Source organism: Notolepis coatsorum (assembly GCF_963971535.1).
Source record: "Notolepis coatsorum genome assembly, chromosome: 2".
Lineage (NCBI taxonomy): Eukaryota > Metazoa > Chordata > Actinopteri > Aulopiformes > Paralepididae > Notolepis > Notolepis coatsorum.
This window is the reverse complement of record NC_140166.1, coordinates 144,263,035-144,279,432: the sequence shown is the minus strand read 5'-3', so window position 1 is coordinate 144,279,432 and position 16,398 is coordinate 144,263,035. Positions and strand designations below refer to the sequence as shown.

The window sequence follows — 16,398 nt, the reverse complement described above, 5'->3', positions numbered from 1 at the left end:
GCGCTGTTACCGATGTGCACGCAGTCACATGGCAGCCGAATGCCGCATAAAGAAAAGGTGCAGTCGGTGCGACGGAGCCCATCTAGATATACTACACGACAGTAACAGAAGACGGCCTTCACCTGCACCATCGAGCGGCACCAAGGCAAGTGTCATGTACATTGACCCCGCCAGCAGCAGCGGCGCCCAAGTGCTCTTAAAGGTAGTCCGTGTGACATTGAGCTACCAAGATAAAGTCATGGACACTTACGCCGTCCTTTACGACGGGTCAGAGAAGACCCTTCTGCTCGCGTCCGCTGCGGCCCAGCTGGGACTGCGGGGGAGCGAGAACCAAATGACGATTCGGACAATAAGAAGAGATTTAAAGACGATAAAGGGCGAGCATGTCTCCTTCACTATCGCAGCAAACGGGCAGCCAGAGCGACGGTATAGGATTACAAATGCTTTCACCAGCCAAGAAATAGGACTATCGCAGTACACCTACCCCATCGCCAAGTTGATGGATAAATATGTGCACCTGCGTCAACTACCTATCCCGCTCATAGACGGCGCTACCCCGACCCTGCTGATAGGCTCCGACCATGCAGAACTCATAGTCCCGATTGACCGGGTCCATACAGGACCCCGAGGCTGTCCTGCAGCAGTCGAGACCCGCCTAGGGTGGACACTACAAGGCCCCGTCGCTAAATCTCTCAACCGAACAGCAGCCACTAGCTGCCTCCACTCCAGAACGACAGAAGAAGACACCACTCTCCTGCAGCATGTCGAGAGGCTATGGACACTAGAGACAATGCCCTTTAAGAACGAAAAGAAAGATATTCGTTCTAAAGAAGACATTTACGCCATCAACCTACTCGAGCAAGGGACAAAGAGAGTCACAGTCGGCGGAGTGATGAGATACGCAACTCCACTCCTGAGGCGAGAGGGAATGCCCACCTTTCACGCAAAGAAAGACGCCACGGAGCGATATCTATTGAACACAGAGCGGCGCCTAGCCAAAGACCCCGCTCAAGAGGGTGTGTACCGCGCTGAGATTGAGAAGCTAATCACAGCGGGACACGTGACAAAGATTGACATTAAAGAGGCCGATCAGACGACCGAATCATGGTACGTGCCGCATCACAAGGTCCACCACAACGGCAAGGATCGCATTGTGTTTAACTGCAGCTACCAGATCGGATCCCAAAATCTGAATAAAGAGCTCTTGCCCGGCCCCACACTCGGCCCCTCCCTACTAGGCATGCTACTGCGCTTCCGCCAGGACAAGGTGGCTATCAGCGGGGATATCAAAGGGATGTTCCTGCAGGTGAGACTAGTGGAGGAGGACAAGCCCCTGCTGCGGTTCCTATGGAGAGAGAGGATCGGAGATGAGAACCCAGCCATCTACCAGTGGGAAGTACTCCCCTTCGGAACCACATGCAGCCCGTGCTGTGCTACATTTGCACTACAGAAACACGTCGCAGAGGACCCAGCAGCAGATGAAGAGGTCCGACACAGTGTGAAGAACAGTTTCTACGTGGACAACTGTTTACAAAGCGTTTCGACTCAAGAAGAAGCCGAGGCTCTCCTAATCAAGCTACGCGCCTCCCTGATCAAAGGCGGCTTTGATCTCAGGCAGTGGGCCAGCAGTGACCCGCACGTATTGCGCAGCCTCTCCCCCACGGACAAGGCTGCCAGCAGCGAGACCTGGATGGCGACCATCCCAGGAGAAGCCCAAGAAATGACACTAGGACTAGTCTGGCGCTTCAAAACAGACTCGCTCCACTATAGACACAAACCCCTGACTCCAGAGCAGGGAAGGTCGACGGCGACACTGACCACCAGACGGAGTGTGTACAGAACACTCGCCAGACAATATGACCCGTTGGGATGTATTCTACCTTACACCACCAGGGCAAAGATGATTGTACGAGCACTATGGGACAAGGACCAGGGCTGGGACGACCCAATACCCGCACACCTTGCCTCAACATGGAGAGAGTGGGAGACGGAACTCCGCTCACTCCCAGGCGTCAATATACGCCGCAGCTACTTCCCATCCACAGTGAGGCCAGAGACATGCAAGATTGATCTACACGTCTTCAGCGACGCCTCCGAAGTAGCCTATGGATCGGTGGCCTACTTGCGTGCCCAAGAGAAGGGAGGAAAGATACACACTGCTTTCATCCTGGCTCGCTCAAGAATAGCCCCACGAAAGCAACAATCTATCCCGCGTCTAGAGCTCTGCGCAGCCCTAGCAGGAGCGCATCTAGCCACGTTAATCCAACGTGAACTCACCATTCCGGTGCACAGAACAATCTTGTGGTCAGATTCCACGACAGTACTCACATGGATCAAGTCTGATTCATGCAGATACAAAGTCTTCGTGGGAGTCAGAGTCACCGAGATTCAAGAGTTAACAGAAGCAGCGAGCTGGCGGTATGTGGACACCAAACACAACCCAGCTGACGTCATCACCCGGGGAATGTCCCTGGATGACCTCACCCATCGCAACATCTACAGTGACGGACCAGAATTCCTCAAGCTCCCGGAAGAAGAGTGGCCTACGCCCACCCCACGGGAAGCAAGTAACGAGGAGGCTGAGAACAAGAAACCTATGTTCTGTGGACTGAGCACAGTCGCCTCCACAGACCCCAACATAGATGACTGCATTACCCTAGAGAGTGCGCAGCAAAAGACATTCCTGTGGCACCACCCAGAGATTCAGTCCACCACTGACATTTCAGCAGCTGACTACGAAGAAGCAGAACTTCTTCTACTACAACGAGCCCAGAGAGACTCGTTCCCCGATGAGCTAGACTGTCTACAGGGAGGAAAGCCCGTCCCATCAGACAGCAGACTGCTCCACCTGGCACCCGAGAGTGACGCCCATAATCTCATCAGAGTGGGTGGTCGCCTGCGGAGAGCCCCCGATCTACCGGATGACATTAAGTACCCGATAGTCTTGAACAGCCGACACAAGGTCACAGAGCTGATCATAAAGAAATACGACGAGGATGTACACCACGCAGGAGCAGAGAGAGTCTTCGCGGAGATCAGACGTCGCTATTGGATACTTCAAGGAAGAGAAGCGGTGCGACGCTTCCAGCGAACCTGTCTAGACTGCCGAAAGTGGCGCGCGCAGCCCAGCATACCACGGATGGCTGACTTACCCCCCTGTCGCCTCCGACTCGGCGACAAGCCATTCCACTCCACAGGCATGGACTGTTTGGGCCCGTTGTATATAAAGAGAGGAAGAGGAACCGAGAAGCGGTGGGGTATTGTATTCAAATGCATGACCACCAGAGCGATACATATTGAGCTCCTTCCGACCATGAGCACAGACTCATTCCTTATGGCCTTCCGAAGATTCACATCACGGAAAGGAAAACCGTCTACATTGTTGTCTGATCACGGGACAAACTTCAAAGGCGGAGAAAGAGAGCTGAGAGAGAGCTTCCAAGCTATGGGCCCAGAACTTAAGACCCACCTAGCTCCATCCCAGATTGACTTCCAGTTTAATCCCCCGAACGCACCCCACTTCGGTGGAACCTGGGAACGAGAAGTACGTTCTATAAAGACAGCCCTGTACGCCGTGTTTGGGGCCCAGACTGTGGCGGAGGAAGTCCTAATGACAGTCCTCACGGAGATCGAGGGAGTATTGAACTCAAAACCCCTCGGTTACGTCTCCAGTGATGTAGCAGATGTCGACCCAGTCACCCCCAACACACTCTTAATGGGGCGGCTGGACCCCGCGCTACCCCAGACAATGTACAGGCCTGAAGAAGCGAACGGCCGAAGAATGTGGAGGTACAGTCAAGTACTAGCTGACAAGTTTTGGAGCAGCTTCCTACTCCACTACCTACCGTCTCTACAGACCCGCCAGAAGTGGGTAAAAGAGAGAGACAACTTGACAGAAGGAACAGTCGTCATGATTATCGACCAGTCACTACCCAGAGCTATGTGGCCGGCTGGCCGCGTAAGCAAAGTGATCACCGGTGCCGATGGCAAGGTCCGAGCAGCTGAAGTACTCGTCCAAGGGCGAACTTACACACGACCCGTGGCGAGGCTAATAGAACTGCCCCGACTCCCAGACACTATCGATGATGACCATGACCCCATGACTTTGTGAGTTGACTGACCCTTACAGCGGACCTTGAGTGGTAGACAGTGCGGTTAATCTGTCTCTGCTTAGCTAATTAGGTGGGACTAATTAGGGGGCGGCTGTTGTGAAGGATCAGATTAAACCGAATATATATATTTATTTATGGATATATATTTAATAGTATTTGTATATCGTTTGATATCCCCTGTATATTCCTTGTACAATATGCACTGAATATCCCTTTAGTCTACTAAACAGCCCATAATAGTTTCATTCTACCATTGGACGAGAACCTGGCGCCAGCAGCCATACCCCTAGGTTCAAGTTCAATCGTGCCGCCCAACATGTCGTGGCAAGCCCGGTTCCGCGTAGGAATACGTCTGGCGAAATACGAATGGTACTATTTGTTCACAGCGCATATATATATGGCGCAAGTAAAGTAGAACTTTCTTTTAGTCCATTAGTTCTTTACCCTCCAACCGAGTAACAGACGCGAAGCCTCACCCACGACGCACGTGTGGTGCAGTAAGGCCTACTTGGCCTCAGAATAGGCATTGGGATATCGTGTGGATTAATAGTTGAATTGTCATAGTTTGGCACTATACCGTCGAGTTGGACGTATTTCTATTAAGCTAATAATAGTCTATTATGTATGGTGCATCGTTCGGTTAGAGTTATAAAGTTATCAGTACCCCCATCGTTCCTGACGTTATCTGGAGTCTTAACCAGGCTGGGCAGACCACTAGTGGTGCTTGCATCCGAGGAGCTCCGGGCCAGGACGAGGAGACCTGTACATTGGATTACTTTACCCGGACGACGGCGAGCCTTCCACGGCTTGGATTATCTACATGCTTTGGGTGCTTTGATTATTCCATGGATAACGGCCAACAATGCTGAGTGTTGGAACTACCCCCCGGAGAGGAGTCCAGGTGAGACGGCGCTCTACACCAGTGAGGTCGCCTCACGTCTCTCCGTTGTGGACCGGCAGCTACCGTCCACCAGAGGGTCCAGCTGTATTCATCTGCGGCCCGAGGTTCTGTGGGCATTGTGTTCAGGACTCTGAATTCTCCCAAGAAATCGTCGGCCAGATGGGATACCGCCAGCGGCTCTTCTAACCCCCCCTCCTACTGTCTTACAACCAGCGGGACCCCCCCCCCCCTTAGTGTATCCAGCTATAATTATTTAAGTACCATCGCTATAGTTCCCTAAAGAACCGGGTTGTATACTTACTCCCTGCGTAACCAGAGATTGGACATTCAATGTTGATTTACCTACGAATACTCATTTGCCATACAAGTGCATTTCAAATCATAAATGTCATCAAGTGAACGTTGTATATACCCTTTGCTATATAAAATATTCGATTTGTACATTTGTGTGGACTTCGTTTCATCAGGTGGGAAAGTGTTCATCATATCTATATCATGTACTGGATGGCCAGAAGTTAAAGTACAAGAGGTAGTGGTTTAATAATACCATACTTATCAATACAGTCAGGGAATTGTACCCCTCAGTTACAGTAGTAGTAGAGACATATTAGCATAGTAGGTAGTAGTATAGACATATTAGCATAGTAGGTAGTAGTATAGACATATTAGCATAGTAGGTAGTATAGACATATTAGCATAGTAGGTAGTATAGACATATTAGCATAGTAGGTAGTATAGACATATTAGCATAGTAGGTAGTATAGACATATTAGCATAGTAGGTAGTAATATAGACATATTAGCATAGTAGGTAGTATAGACATATTAGCATAGTAGGTAGTAGTATAGACATATTAGCATAGTAGGTAGTATAGACATATTAGCATAGTAGGTAGTAATATAGACATATTAGCATAGTAGGTAGTAGTATAGACATATTACCATAGTAGGTAGTAGTAGAGACATATTAGCATAGTAGGTAGTAGTATAGACATATTAGCATAGTAGGTAGTAGTATAGACATATTAGCATAGTAGGTAGTAATATAGACATATTAGCATAGTAGGTAGTAGTATAGACACATTACCATAGTAGGTAGTAGTAGACATATTAGCATAGTAGGTAGTAATATAGACATAATTAGCATAGTAGGTAGTAGAATAGACATATTACCATAGTAGGTAGTAGTATAGACATATTAGCATAGCAGGTAGTAGGATAGACATATTAGCATAGTAGGTAGTAGTATAGACATATTACATAGTAGGTAGTAATATAGACATATTAGCATAGTAGGTAGTAGTATAGACATATTAGCATAGTAGGTAGTAGTATAGACATATTACATAGTAATAATAATAATAATGACTTGGATTTATATAGCGCTCTTCACTGACCCAGAGCGCTTCACAGAGTCCATTATTAGGACTATAGTAGGTAGTAATATAGACATATTAGCATAGTAGGTAGTAATATAGACATATTAGCATAGTAGGTAGTAGAATAGACATATTAGCATAGTAGGTAGTAATATAGACATATTAGCATAGTAGGTAGTAGAATAGACATATTAGCATAGTAGGTAGTAGTATAGACATATTAGCATAGCAGGTAGTAGTAGAGACATATTAGCATAGCAGGTAGTAGTAGAGACATATTAGCATAGTAGGTAGTAGTATAGACATATTAGCATAGTAGGTAGTAGTATAGACATATTAGCATAGTAGGTAGTAGTATAGACATATTAGCATAGTAGGTAGTAGTATAGACATATTAGCATAGCAGGTAGTAGAATAGACATATTAGCATAGTAGGTAGTAGTATAGACATATTAGCATAGCAGGTAGTAGTAGAGACATATTAGCATAGTAGGTAGTAGTATAGACATATTAGCATAGTAGGTAGTAGTATAGACATATTACATAGTAGGTAGTAGTATAGACATATTAGCATAGTAGGTAGTAGTATAGACATATTAGCATAGTAGGTAGTATAGACATATTAGCATAGTAGGTAGTAATATAGACATATTAGCATAGTAGGTAGTAGAATAGACATATTAGCATAGTAGGTAGTAGTATAGAGATATTAGCATAGTAGGTAGTAATATAGACATATTACATAGTAGGCAGTAGTAGACATATTAGCATAGTAGGTAGTAGTATAGACATATTAGCATAGTAGGTAGTAATATAGACATATTAGCATAGTAGGTAGTAATATAGACATATTAGCATAGTAGGTAGTAATATAGACATATTACATAGTAGGTAGTAATATAGACATATTACATAGTAGGTAGTAGTATAGACATTACCATAGTAGGTAGTAATATAGACATATTACATAGTAGGCAGTAGTAGACATATTAGCATAGTAGGTAGTAGTATAGACATTACCATAGTAGGTAGTAATATAGACATATTAGCATAGTAGGTAGTAGTATAGACATTACCATAGTAGGTAGTAATATAGACATATTACATAGTAGGTAGTAGTATAGACATTACCATAGTAGGTAGTAATATAGACATATTACATAGTAGGCAGTAGTAGACATATTAGCATAGTAGGTAGTAGTATAGACATATTAGCATAGTAGGTAGTAGTATAGACATATTAGCATAGTAGGTAGTAGTATAGACATATTAGCATAGTAGGTAGTAGTATAGACATATTAGCATAGTAGGTAGTAGTATAGACATATTACATAGTAGGTAGTCGTAGACATATTAGCATAGTAGGTAGTATAGACATATTAGCATAGTAGGTAGTAGTATAGACATATTAGCATAGTAGGTAGTCGTAGACATATTAGCATAGTAGGTAGTAGTATAGACATATTAGCATAGTAGGTAGTAATATAGACATATTAGCATAGTAGGTAGTATAGACATATTAGCATAGTAGGTAGTAATATAGACATATTAGCATAGTAGGTAGTAGTATAGACATATTACCATAGTAGGTAGTAGTAGAGACATATTAGCATAGTAGGTAGTAGTATAGACATATTAGCATAGTAGGTAGTAGTATAGACATATTACCATAGTAGGTAGTAGTATAGACATATTAGCATAGTAGGTAGTAATATAGACATATTAGCATAGTAGGTAGTAGTATAGACATTACCATAGTAGGTAGTAGTATAGACATATTAGCATAGTAGGTAGTAGTATAGACATATTAGCATAGTAGGTAGTAGTATAGACATATTAGCATAGTAGGTAGTAGTATAGACATATTAGCATAGTAGGTAGTAGTAGAGACATATTAGCATAGTAGGTAGTAGTATAGACATATTAGCATAGTAGGTAGTAGTATAGACATATTAGCATAGTAGGTAGTAGTATAGACATATTAGCATAGTAGGTAGTAGTATAGACATATTAGCATAGCAGGTAGTAGTAGAGACATATTAGCATAGTAGGTAGTAGTATAGACATATTAGCATAGTAGGTAGTATAGACATATTACATAGTAGGTAGTAGTATAGACATATTAGCATAGTAGGTAGTAGTATAGACATACTAGCATAGTAGGTAGTAGAATAGACATATTAGCATAGTAGGTAGTAATATAGACATATTAGCATAGTAGGTAGTAGTATAGACATATTACATAGTAGGCAGTAGTAGACATATTAGCATAGTATGTAGTAGTATAGACATATTAGCATAGTAGGTAGTAATATAGACATATTAGCATAGTAGGTAGTAATATAGACATATTAGCATAGTAGGTAGTAATATAGACATATTACATAGTAGGTAGTAATATAGACATATTACATAGTAGGTAGTAGTATAGACATATTACATAGTAGGTAGTAATATAGACATTACCATAGTAGGTAGTAGTAGACATATTAGCATAGTAGGCAGTAGAATAGACATATTAGCATAGTAGATAGTAGTATAGACATATTAGCATAGTAGGTAGTAATATAGACATATTAGCATAGTAGGTAGTAGTAGAGACATATTAGCATAGTAGGTAGTAGTATAGACATATTAGCATAGTAGGTAGTAGTATAGACATATTAGCATAGTAGGTAGTAGTATAGACATATTAGCATAGTAGGTAGTAGTATAGACATATTAGCATAGTAGGTAGTAGAATAGACATATTAGCATAGTAGGTAGTAGTATAGACATATTAGCATAGTAGGTAGTAGAATAGACATATTAGCATAGTAGGTAGTAGTATAGACATATTAGCATAGTAGGTAGTAGTATAGCCATATTAGCATAGTAGGTAGTAATATAGACATATTAGCATAGTAGGTAGTAGTATAGACATATTAGCATAGCAGGTAGTAGTATAGACATATTAGCATAGTAGGTAGTAGTATAGACATATTAGCATAGTAGGTAGTAGTATAGAGATATTAGCATAGTAGGTAGTAGGATAGACATATTATCATAGCAGGTAGTAGTAGTATAGACATAGTAGGTAGTAGTATAGGCAAGGTAGATTACTTAGTAGCAGGTTAGTATATATATATTTTTTTTTAATTTCACTTCAGATATTTAAATATGCAAGCATTTGCATATCATATGCAAAGAAAAGAAAAACCCTAAATATGTTGCATGTATGCGTGATGAAGCTCTTACCTCAGTAATCTGGTCAGTGTGTCCTGCATGAACATGCACATCTTCATCCCATCCTACAAGGTAAAACACATCCTTCAAGGTGATGCAGGGAGGAGGCAGTGGACCGTATACAGTCTATCTCTGTTTGTTTGTCTTCCTCTTTCTGTTTTATTTCATCTTCGTTCGTTTTGCTTCGTTTTACTATGATGTTGTTTTATTTTTTACATCTCACTTTTCACATTTCTGCTCTGTGAAGCATTTTAGAATGTTGCTTTGAAAGAAGGATATTCTATTAACTCAATCAGCGCCAGATGTCGCTGTTTACCGTGTGGTAAGAAGGCCGCCGCTTTAAAGAATAGGAATACATGGCGGTGTTTGCAGGGCTCAAACTATATTAAATATCATAGCTATGGATATAATACTATTTCCCATTTGACATCGAGTAGTAGGAACGTATAGATGTGGTCACTGCAAACAATGCGATGTGGTGGTAAGATCAAAAGGATTTACCCACCCAGCTACAAAACAGACATATACTTCTAACAGCTTCATTAATTGTCAAACGACACATGTTATTTATATACTGTCCTGTTCCCAATGTGACTCTTTTTATGTTGGTCGTACGAAACGCCGCCTACTTGATTGACTGGCAGATCATAAATATGCTATATATAACATGGATTATGCAATGGCTAAACATATTCATGATGTTCACCAAAGTACCTCTGTTTTATTTACAGCTATCGGCATTGACAGTGTTCCACTCACATCTAGGGGAGGAAATAGACAAAGAATTCTAAACCAGAAAGAAAGCCGCTGGATCGATAGACTGCAGGCCACCTCACTCCCAGGTTTAAATGATTCTATAGACATGGTGTCATTTTTATAGGCCAGTAGAACACTTTATTTATTTATTTATTGTATTTATACATTGTTATTTATTGTATTTTGATAGAATACAGGCCATATATTTTAATATACACATTTTTTATTTCTATTTAGTATTATTGTATATTCCTTCAACGTAGACATAGCTTATAAGTAGATTGTATTCTAACTATATCAAGTTAAGAATATGCTGTGCCTTCATCCATTTAACACCAGCTCTCCCCCATTGTAATTAGTCTTTCCCAGAGTTCTGTTTTTTTCCCTTTTTTCTTTATTTAGTTACAGTTTTGTTTTGTCACAGTTACAACACCCTGAAGAAGGCCATGTGTAGGCCGAAACATGTCGGTATTTTAGTTTCTAAATAATGTAAGCCAATTAATAAAGGCATTTTAAAATTGTAGAGCTGCCTTGGATCTCAACTTTTCTTTAATAACAAAAAGTTTTCTTGCACTACCAGATACAGGAAAACTACCAGTCCTACTAGGGGAGGACTGAACAAGCTGTGAGCTAGCAGCAGCCTATGTTAATGCCTGCCATAGACTGAGGGACAGTGAGTGACAGTCACCTGACATGTTTATGTCGTAATATTTTATGTTCTATTTTATGATGATAATTTTTGTATGTACTATGACATTAATATGTGTTTTGTAATCCATGTTTATGTTATCAACCATTTGCTTTGGCAACATGTACAAGCTGCGTCATGCCAATAAAGCCACTTGAATTGAATTGACAGAGAGAGAGACAGAGACAGAGAGACAGAGACAGAGAGACAGAGACAGAGAGACAGAGACAGAGAGAGAGCAGGTACCTGGGAGTGGGACAAGGCCCTGACCACGTGGAGGTCGGACCCCGAGCAGAAGGTCCCGGCTTCCCCACGAACGATAAGGCCCTTCCCCTCCGGCCAGACCTCCAGCTCGGACACCCTCTGCTCCAGCTCCACCATCATGCTGCCTGGAGGGCAGAGGTCACTGTTAGTGCTCCACCATCATGCTGCCTGGAGGTCAGAGGTCACTGTTAGTGCTCCACCATCATGCTGCCTGGAGGGCAGAGGTCACTGTCAGTGCTGATGTTAGTTCTGCTGTTAGATCTGATGTTAGTTCTGATGTTAGTTCTGATGTTAGTTCTGTTAGTTCTGCTGTTAGATCTGATGTTAGTTCTGTTAGTTCTGATGTTAGTTCTGTTAGTTCTGCTGTTAGATCTGATGTTAGTTCTGTTAGTTCTGATGTTAGTTCTGATGTTAGTTCTGCTGTTAGATCTGATGTTAGTTCTGTTAGTTCTGATGTTAGTTCTGATGTTAGTTCTGATGTTAGTTCTGATATTAGTTATGTTAGTTCTGATGTTAGTTCTGATGTTAGTTCTGATGTTAGTTCTGTTAGTTCTGATGTTAGATCTGATGTTAGTTCTGATGTTAGTTCTGTTAGTTCTGTTAGTTCTGATGTTAGTTCTGATGTTAGTTCTGATGTCAGTTCTGATGTTAGTTCTGATGTTAGTTCTGTTAGTTCTGATGTTAGTTCTGATGTTAGTTCTGATGTTAGTTCTGATGTTAGCTTGTTGCTATAACTGCTTCTCCGCCAAGAACGAGTTATCTCGTTATTTCCCGCCAATCGAATTGCGCCAATAACGAGTAAACTCGTTTTTAGGATCGTTATTTCCTTTATTCGCTATTGCCATTCATAATTCATCCAGCAAGGCTCTGGAAGACTCTGGACTCTGTCTGATATTGCAACGGCTCAATACCGCTGCCTGGTGGATTTCGGGCGATGTTGCACCCACTCTAAACTGGATGGGGCGCTCTGTGCATCGGTGAATATGTTCGGGGCAGAGCTCTCTTATTATGTGGATCCAGACAAACACTCTAGTGCATTGGATCGCTTTCGAGACGCAAGAATCAATATGCTTTCGGCGTTTATTGCGTCGTACAAACGGAAAATGGGTCTAGCAGATCGACATCAAATAATTGGAATATTTTTTCTCCAGACTCATCGGCCACAGGTAAGAGGAATCTAACGTTGATTCCAGCTCGATTGTCCATTTATTTCATTGCAATCCATCTGATCAACGTATGATGTCGTACTAAAGAAAGCCGTTACTGACAATCAAGGAATCATAAACGACCCCCCCCCCCCTTTCCTTCACGCATGATGGAGCATAATGTATACCGATCATATGCATTTGAATTTTTTAATGTAGCGTGTATAGCAGGGCTATTCAACTGGCGGCCCGCGGGCCAGATCCGGCCCGCGGGATGATTCTGACCGGCCCGCCAAAGATTACATGATAATAATAAAAAAAAAATAAATAAATAAAAAAAAAAAAAAAATTTAATATTTTTTTTTACTTTTTTCTTTTCATGTCAACGTTAACACGCACAATTTAGCCAAAAGTCACTCAATTAATGACAGATTTCATTGATAAATTGAGGGAAAACTTTGCAAGTCGATTTGATGAATTTGACATGCCCAGAGAATTGATGCATTTTGTGAGCAACCCATTTGCCAATGTAGCTGCTATTTCCACAAAAGGACAAGAGTTCCTTGCATCACTTCACATTGATGAAGGTCTCCTGCAACTTGAAATAATTGACATGCAAGCATCATCTGCTCTGAAGCAGGCACTTGAGAATGAATCCACCACAACATTTTGGATAAAGTGTATTCATGTCAAGACATTCCCCAAAATAAAAACGCTGGCAATATCTGTACTAACAATGTTTGGCTCAACATACACCTGTGAATCCAGTTTCTCTCACATGAATGCCATTAAAACAAGCAACCGTGCCTCCTTGACAAATGAGCATTTGCATCACTGTTTGCGGGTAGCCCTCACTTCCTATGAACCCTCTTTCTCTGCCATTGCCCAGTCAAAGAAGTGCAATCGCTCTCATTAGATGTGTGTATGCAGGGGCGTAGCTGGGGGGGGGGGGTAGCTTAGGATGATTCCAAGGGCCCAGCACTGGGGGGGGGGGCCAATTTTTATTTTTTTACTAGACATCACTCATGTGTATTATTGATGCTCTCATTGATACTATGTTTGTTTCTGAAGTGTGTGTGTGTGTGTGTGTGTGTGATATATAGAGAGAGAGGGGGGGCTTTGGTAGACTATTGCATTGGTCCATTCATTGAAGATGAACGCAATGCGACATCCTTTACTAGGCTCACCCACCAACAGTGCAGGTGCTGAACTGCTGATCCGAATGTATAGGTAAAAACCATATTATGCGTTTTCATCAATAAAAAAATGGCCAAAGAAAATTCCGCTTACGCGCGCTCGCATTCACTGGGGGCCTACAAATAAATTCTTTCATGGGGCCCAGAATCTGGAGCTACACCCCTGTGTGTATGTAGGCTAGGCCTGTCTGCCCCCCACCCCCCTGATGTTTGAGAGTTAAGAGTGGACAATAAGTGCTAATAAGATGCTGTGATTTGCTGTTGTTGCACAGACATGAAGCACTTTTTCATAAGCTCAGCTGCACTATAAATGTGTTTTTTTGTTCAAGTGTTGATGTTAGAATGTTCAGATGCACATCATGCACTTGTTTGTTTTTTATTTTATTTTTATATTGAAATGTTGAAGAGGAGATGTTGCAGTTGTTGCACAGTCATAAATGAAGCACTTTTTGCAGGAGATGTTGCAGATGTGGCACATAAATGAAGCACTTTTTTTGAAAAGTATACTACTTTTGCAATGTAGTTAAATAAAAGTTGTGAAAATGTGGTTGCGTGTTGTGTCAAGTGTACATATATTCATAGCACGGGGAGGCGCTGTGGCAGTCCGGCCCCTGGCCCCTTGGGTTTCTGACAATGTGGCCCCCTGAACAATTTAGTTGAATAGCCCTGGTGTATAGGAACGAAACGCCAATCGATTATGTATAATATGCGTCGGGGCCTATAACTCGCGTTCTAGGAATTACTGCAGACCACTCTAAAAACATACTTATATTCACGACGGTATTAAACGACAATGTATGAATGGAAAAATATAACGTTCCCACATCCGGAACGATAGATACCCGATGTTGAATGGGCCATAGTAATGTCGATATAGCTATAATATTTAAAAAGTTATAGCCCTGCAAAGAAGGTGAGCGACTCCATAGGCTTACAGCGCTGGCAGTAGAGCTATAAGATGCTCAAATTGTGTGGCAGAGATTGTGTTAACACTTTCACTGCCACTCACGAGATATCTCGGGTTTCCGATAGTTCTGTTGAAAGCCACTCACGAGATTTCTCTGATTTTTTTTTCAGCGATCTGAAATCATATTGCATCACGCGAGCCTACCCTAGTATACCCGAGCGCCGCCGGCGATCAGATGTGGAATAAAGCGCCCCCTATCGTCTCCCAGATGACATAAGGGATTTTGGAATGGACTCAATGAAAATGGATGGGGAAAAAAATCCTGTACTCCACATTTTCCAGTCCACTGATGCAGCCGGGGTTACCACAGTTCATTCTGGAGCCTCTGAGACCCGCGGAATCATGTACTGCACTGTACACACGTTGGATCCATACACTTATCGATTTTTTAGAATGGTGATCAGGAATTGGAATATACCAGTTGGATACCATCTGATGTCAGGTAAGGAATCTATGTTATCAGTGTTAGGATAATCAGACTAATTTTGATGAAGATATAAGCTGTTTTGTGAAATGGGCTCTTTCGGTTTCACTGTAAAAGTCCAAGAGGAAATGAACACGGCGATTATCTGTGCGCGGCTCGAATGTGCTTGCATGCACGTATAATATTGATCATCTAGCGTTTATTTGAAAACGATTCATAAATAGGCCGACAAATATCAACGTTCTGGAATATTCCAGTAAAAGACGATTATCATAGAATGGTCTAGAATGAACTGTTTTTTACCTCAAAACGGGTGCTTTTCAAAATGCTCTCAAACGGAAATGAAGCGATAAAAAACCAATCTGCCTTGACAGCACTGACTGGAAAAGGATTCTTTGATAAGCGACGGGCAGATTAGACACATAGCCATAATTTAAAACATAGATTAGGCGATATTAAGCGTAACATTGGCGCCGATGGTGGCATTGAAGCGCTAACTCTGGCGCCACCTTGTGGCACTCAAAGTGTTAATCGTTATTCCATATTATTGTTGTTGTTGTTGTTGTTGTTGTTTTTGTCAGCCCGCAGTTACTGTACATGTGTAACGGAGGTACCGCGAGTATATCCACAGTCACGATGGACTTCAAGTGAAGTGACTGTGGCACGTAGCGGTACTGCAAGTAAACTCACTCCCCCTTAAAAGGCATACAGACACATTACCAAGAAGTGAATTCACCTCTTGGTATAGTGGTCTGCGATGTCGCCCGCGGCGCGGGAGACCGGGGTTCGACTCCCACTCAGGGCATGTCAATTCCAACCAGCTACACATGGACCATCAGATGGTACCCCTGTAACCGGTGTCCTATAACGTCTCCGTACCAGAGAAGGCGTTCATCCGGGACGGATTGTTGACGGTCATCACGGCGATGCCTGAGGCCTGTTTGAGCAGCTCTATGGATCCACCGGGGAACACCCGGAGCCTCTCTCTGACCTCGTCCGGGTCGAAGCCATGGCTGCTGGTGTAGATGCTCCCACTGGCCACACGCCTCTGGAACAGCCTGGTGCAGAGAGGGGTGCCATTACAATGTGAGCAATTACAATGTTATATTCTGTGTATTGCCTTGTCTCCATTAGCTATGTTCAGCCTGGCTGGGGCTAGCCATGGTATGGTATGGTTGGTTATTTCACCTTCCCCAAGCTCCACAGCTACTGCTGGTCTTCAGGAGTCGCAGACTCACTGCACACAGAACCATCCTGCTTTAAAGAGAGAGAGAGAGAGAGAGAGTGAATGAATGAATGAAAAACTTTATTTAACAGATTGCAGAATGGGTACAATACAATA

The 16,398-nt window shown here is 42.6% G+C and overlaps 1 protein-coding gene across 2 annotated transcripts in view; it reads right to left on the bottom strand.

Annotated features, from left to right (window-relative positions):
* Window positions 1–16,398, bottom strand: part of echdc1 (enoyl CoA hydratase domain containing 1) — a 37,890-nt gene that overhangs the window by 10,327 nt on the left and 11,165 nt on the right. The window contains exons 2-5 of one of the 2 annotated variants that reach the window (XM_084307373.1): window positions 16,245–16,313; window positions 15,936–16,114; window positions 11,307–11,449; window positions 9,629–9,681 (exon numbers count right to left, since the gene is read on the bottom strand). In XM_084307373.1, coding sequence (XP_084163499.1) covers window positions 9,629–9,681; window positions 11,307–11,449; window positions 15,936–16,114; window positions 16,245–16,309 — 440 coding nt within the window. In that variant the 5' untranslated portion in view covers window positions 16,310–16,313. The remainder of the gene's footprint in view (window positions 1–9,628; window positions 9,682–11,306; window positions 11,450–15,935; window positions 16,115–16,244; window positions 16,314–16,398) is intronic. The other variant, XM_084307372.1, reaches the window with a different exon arrangement.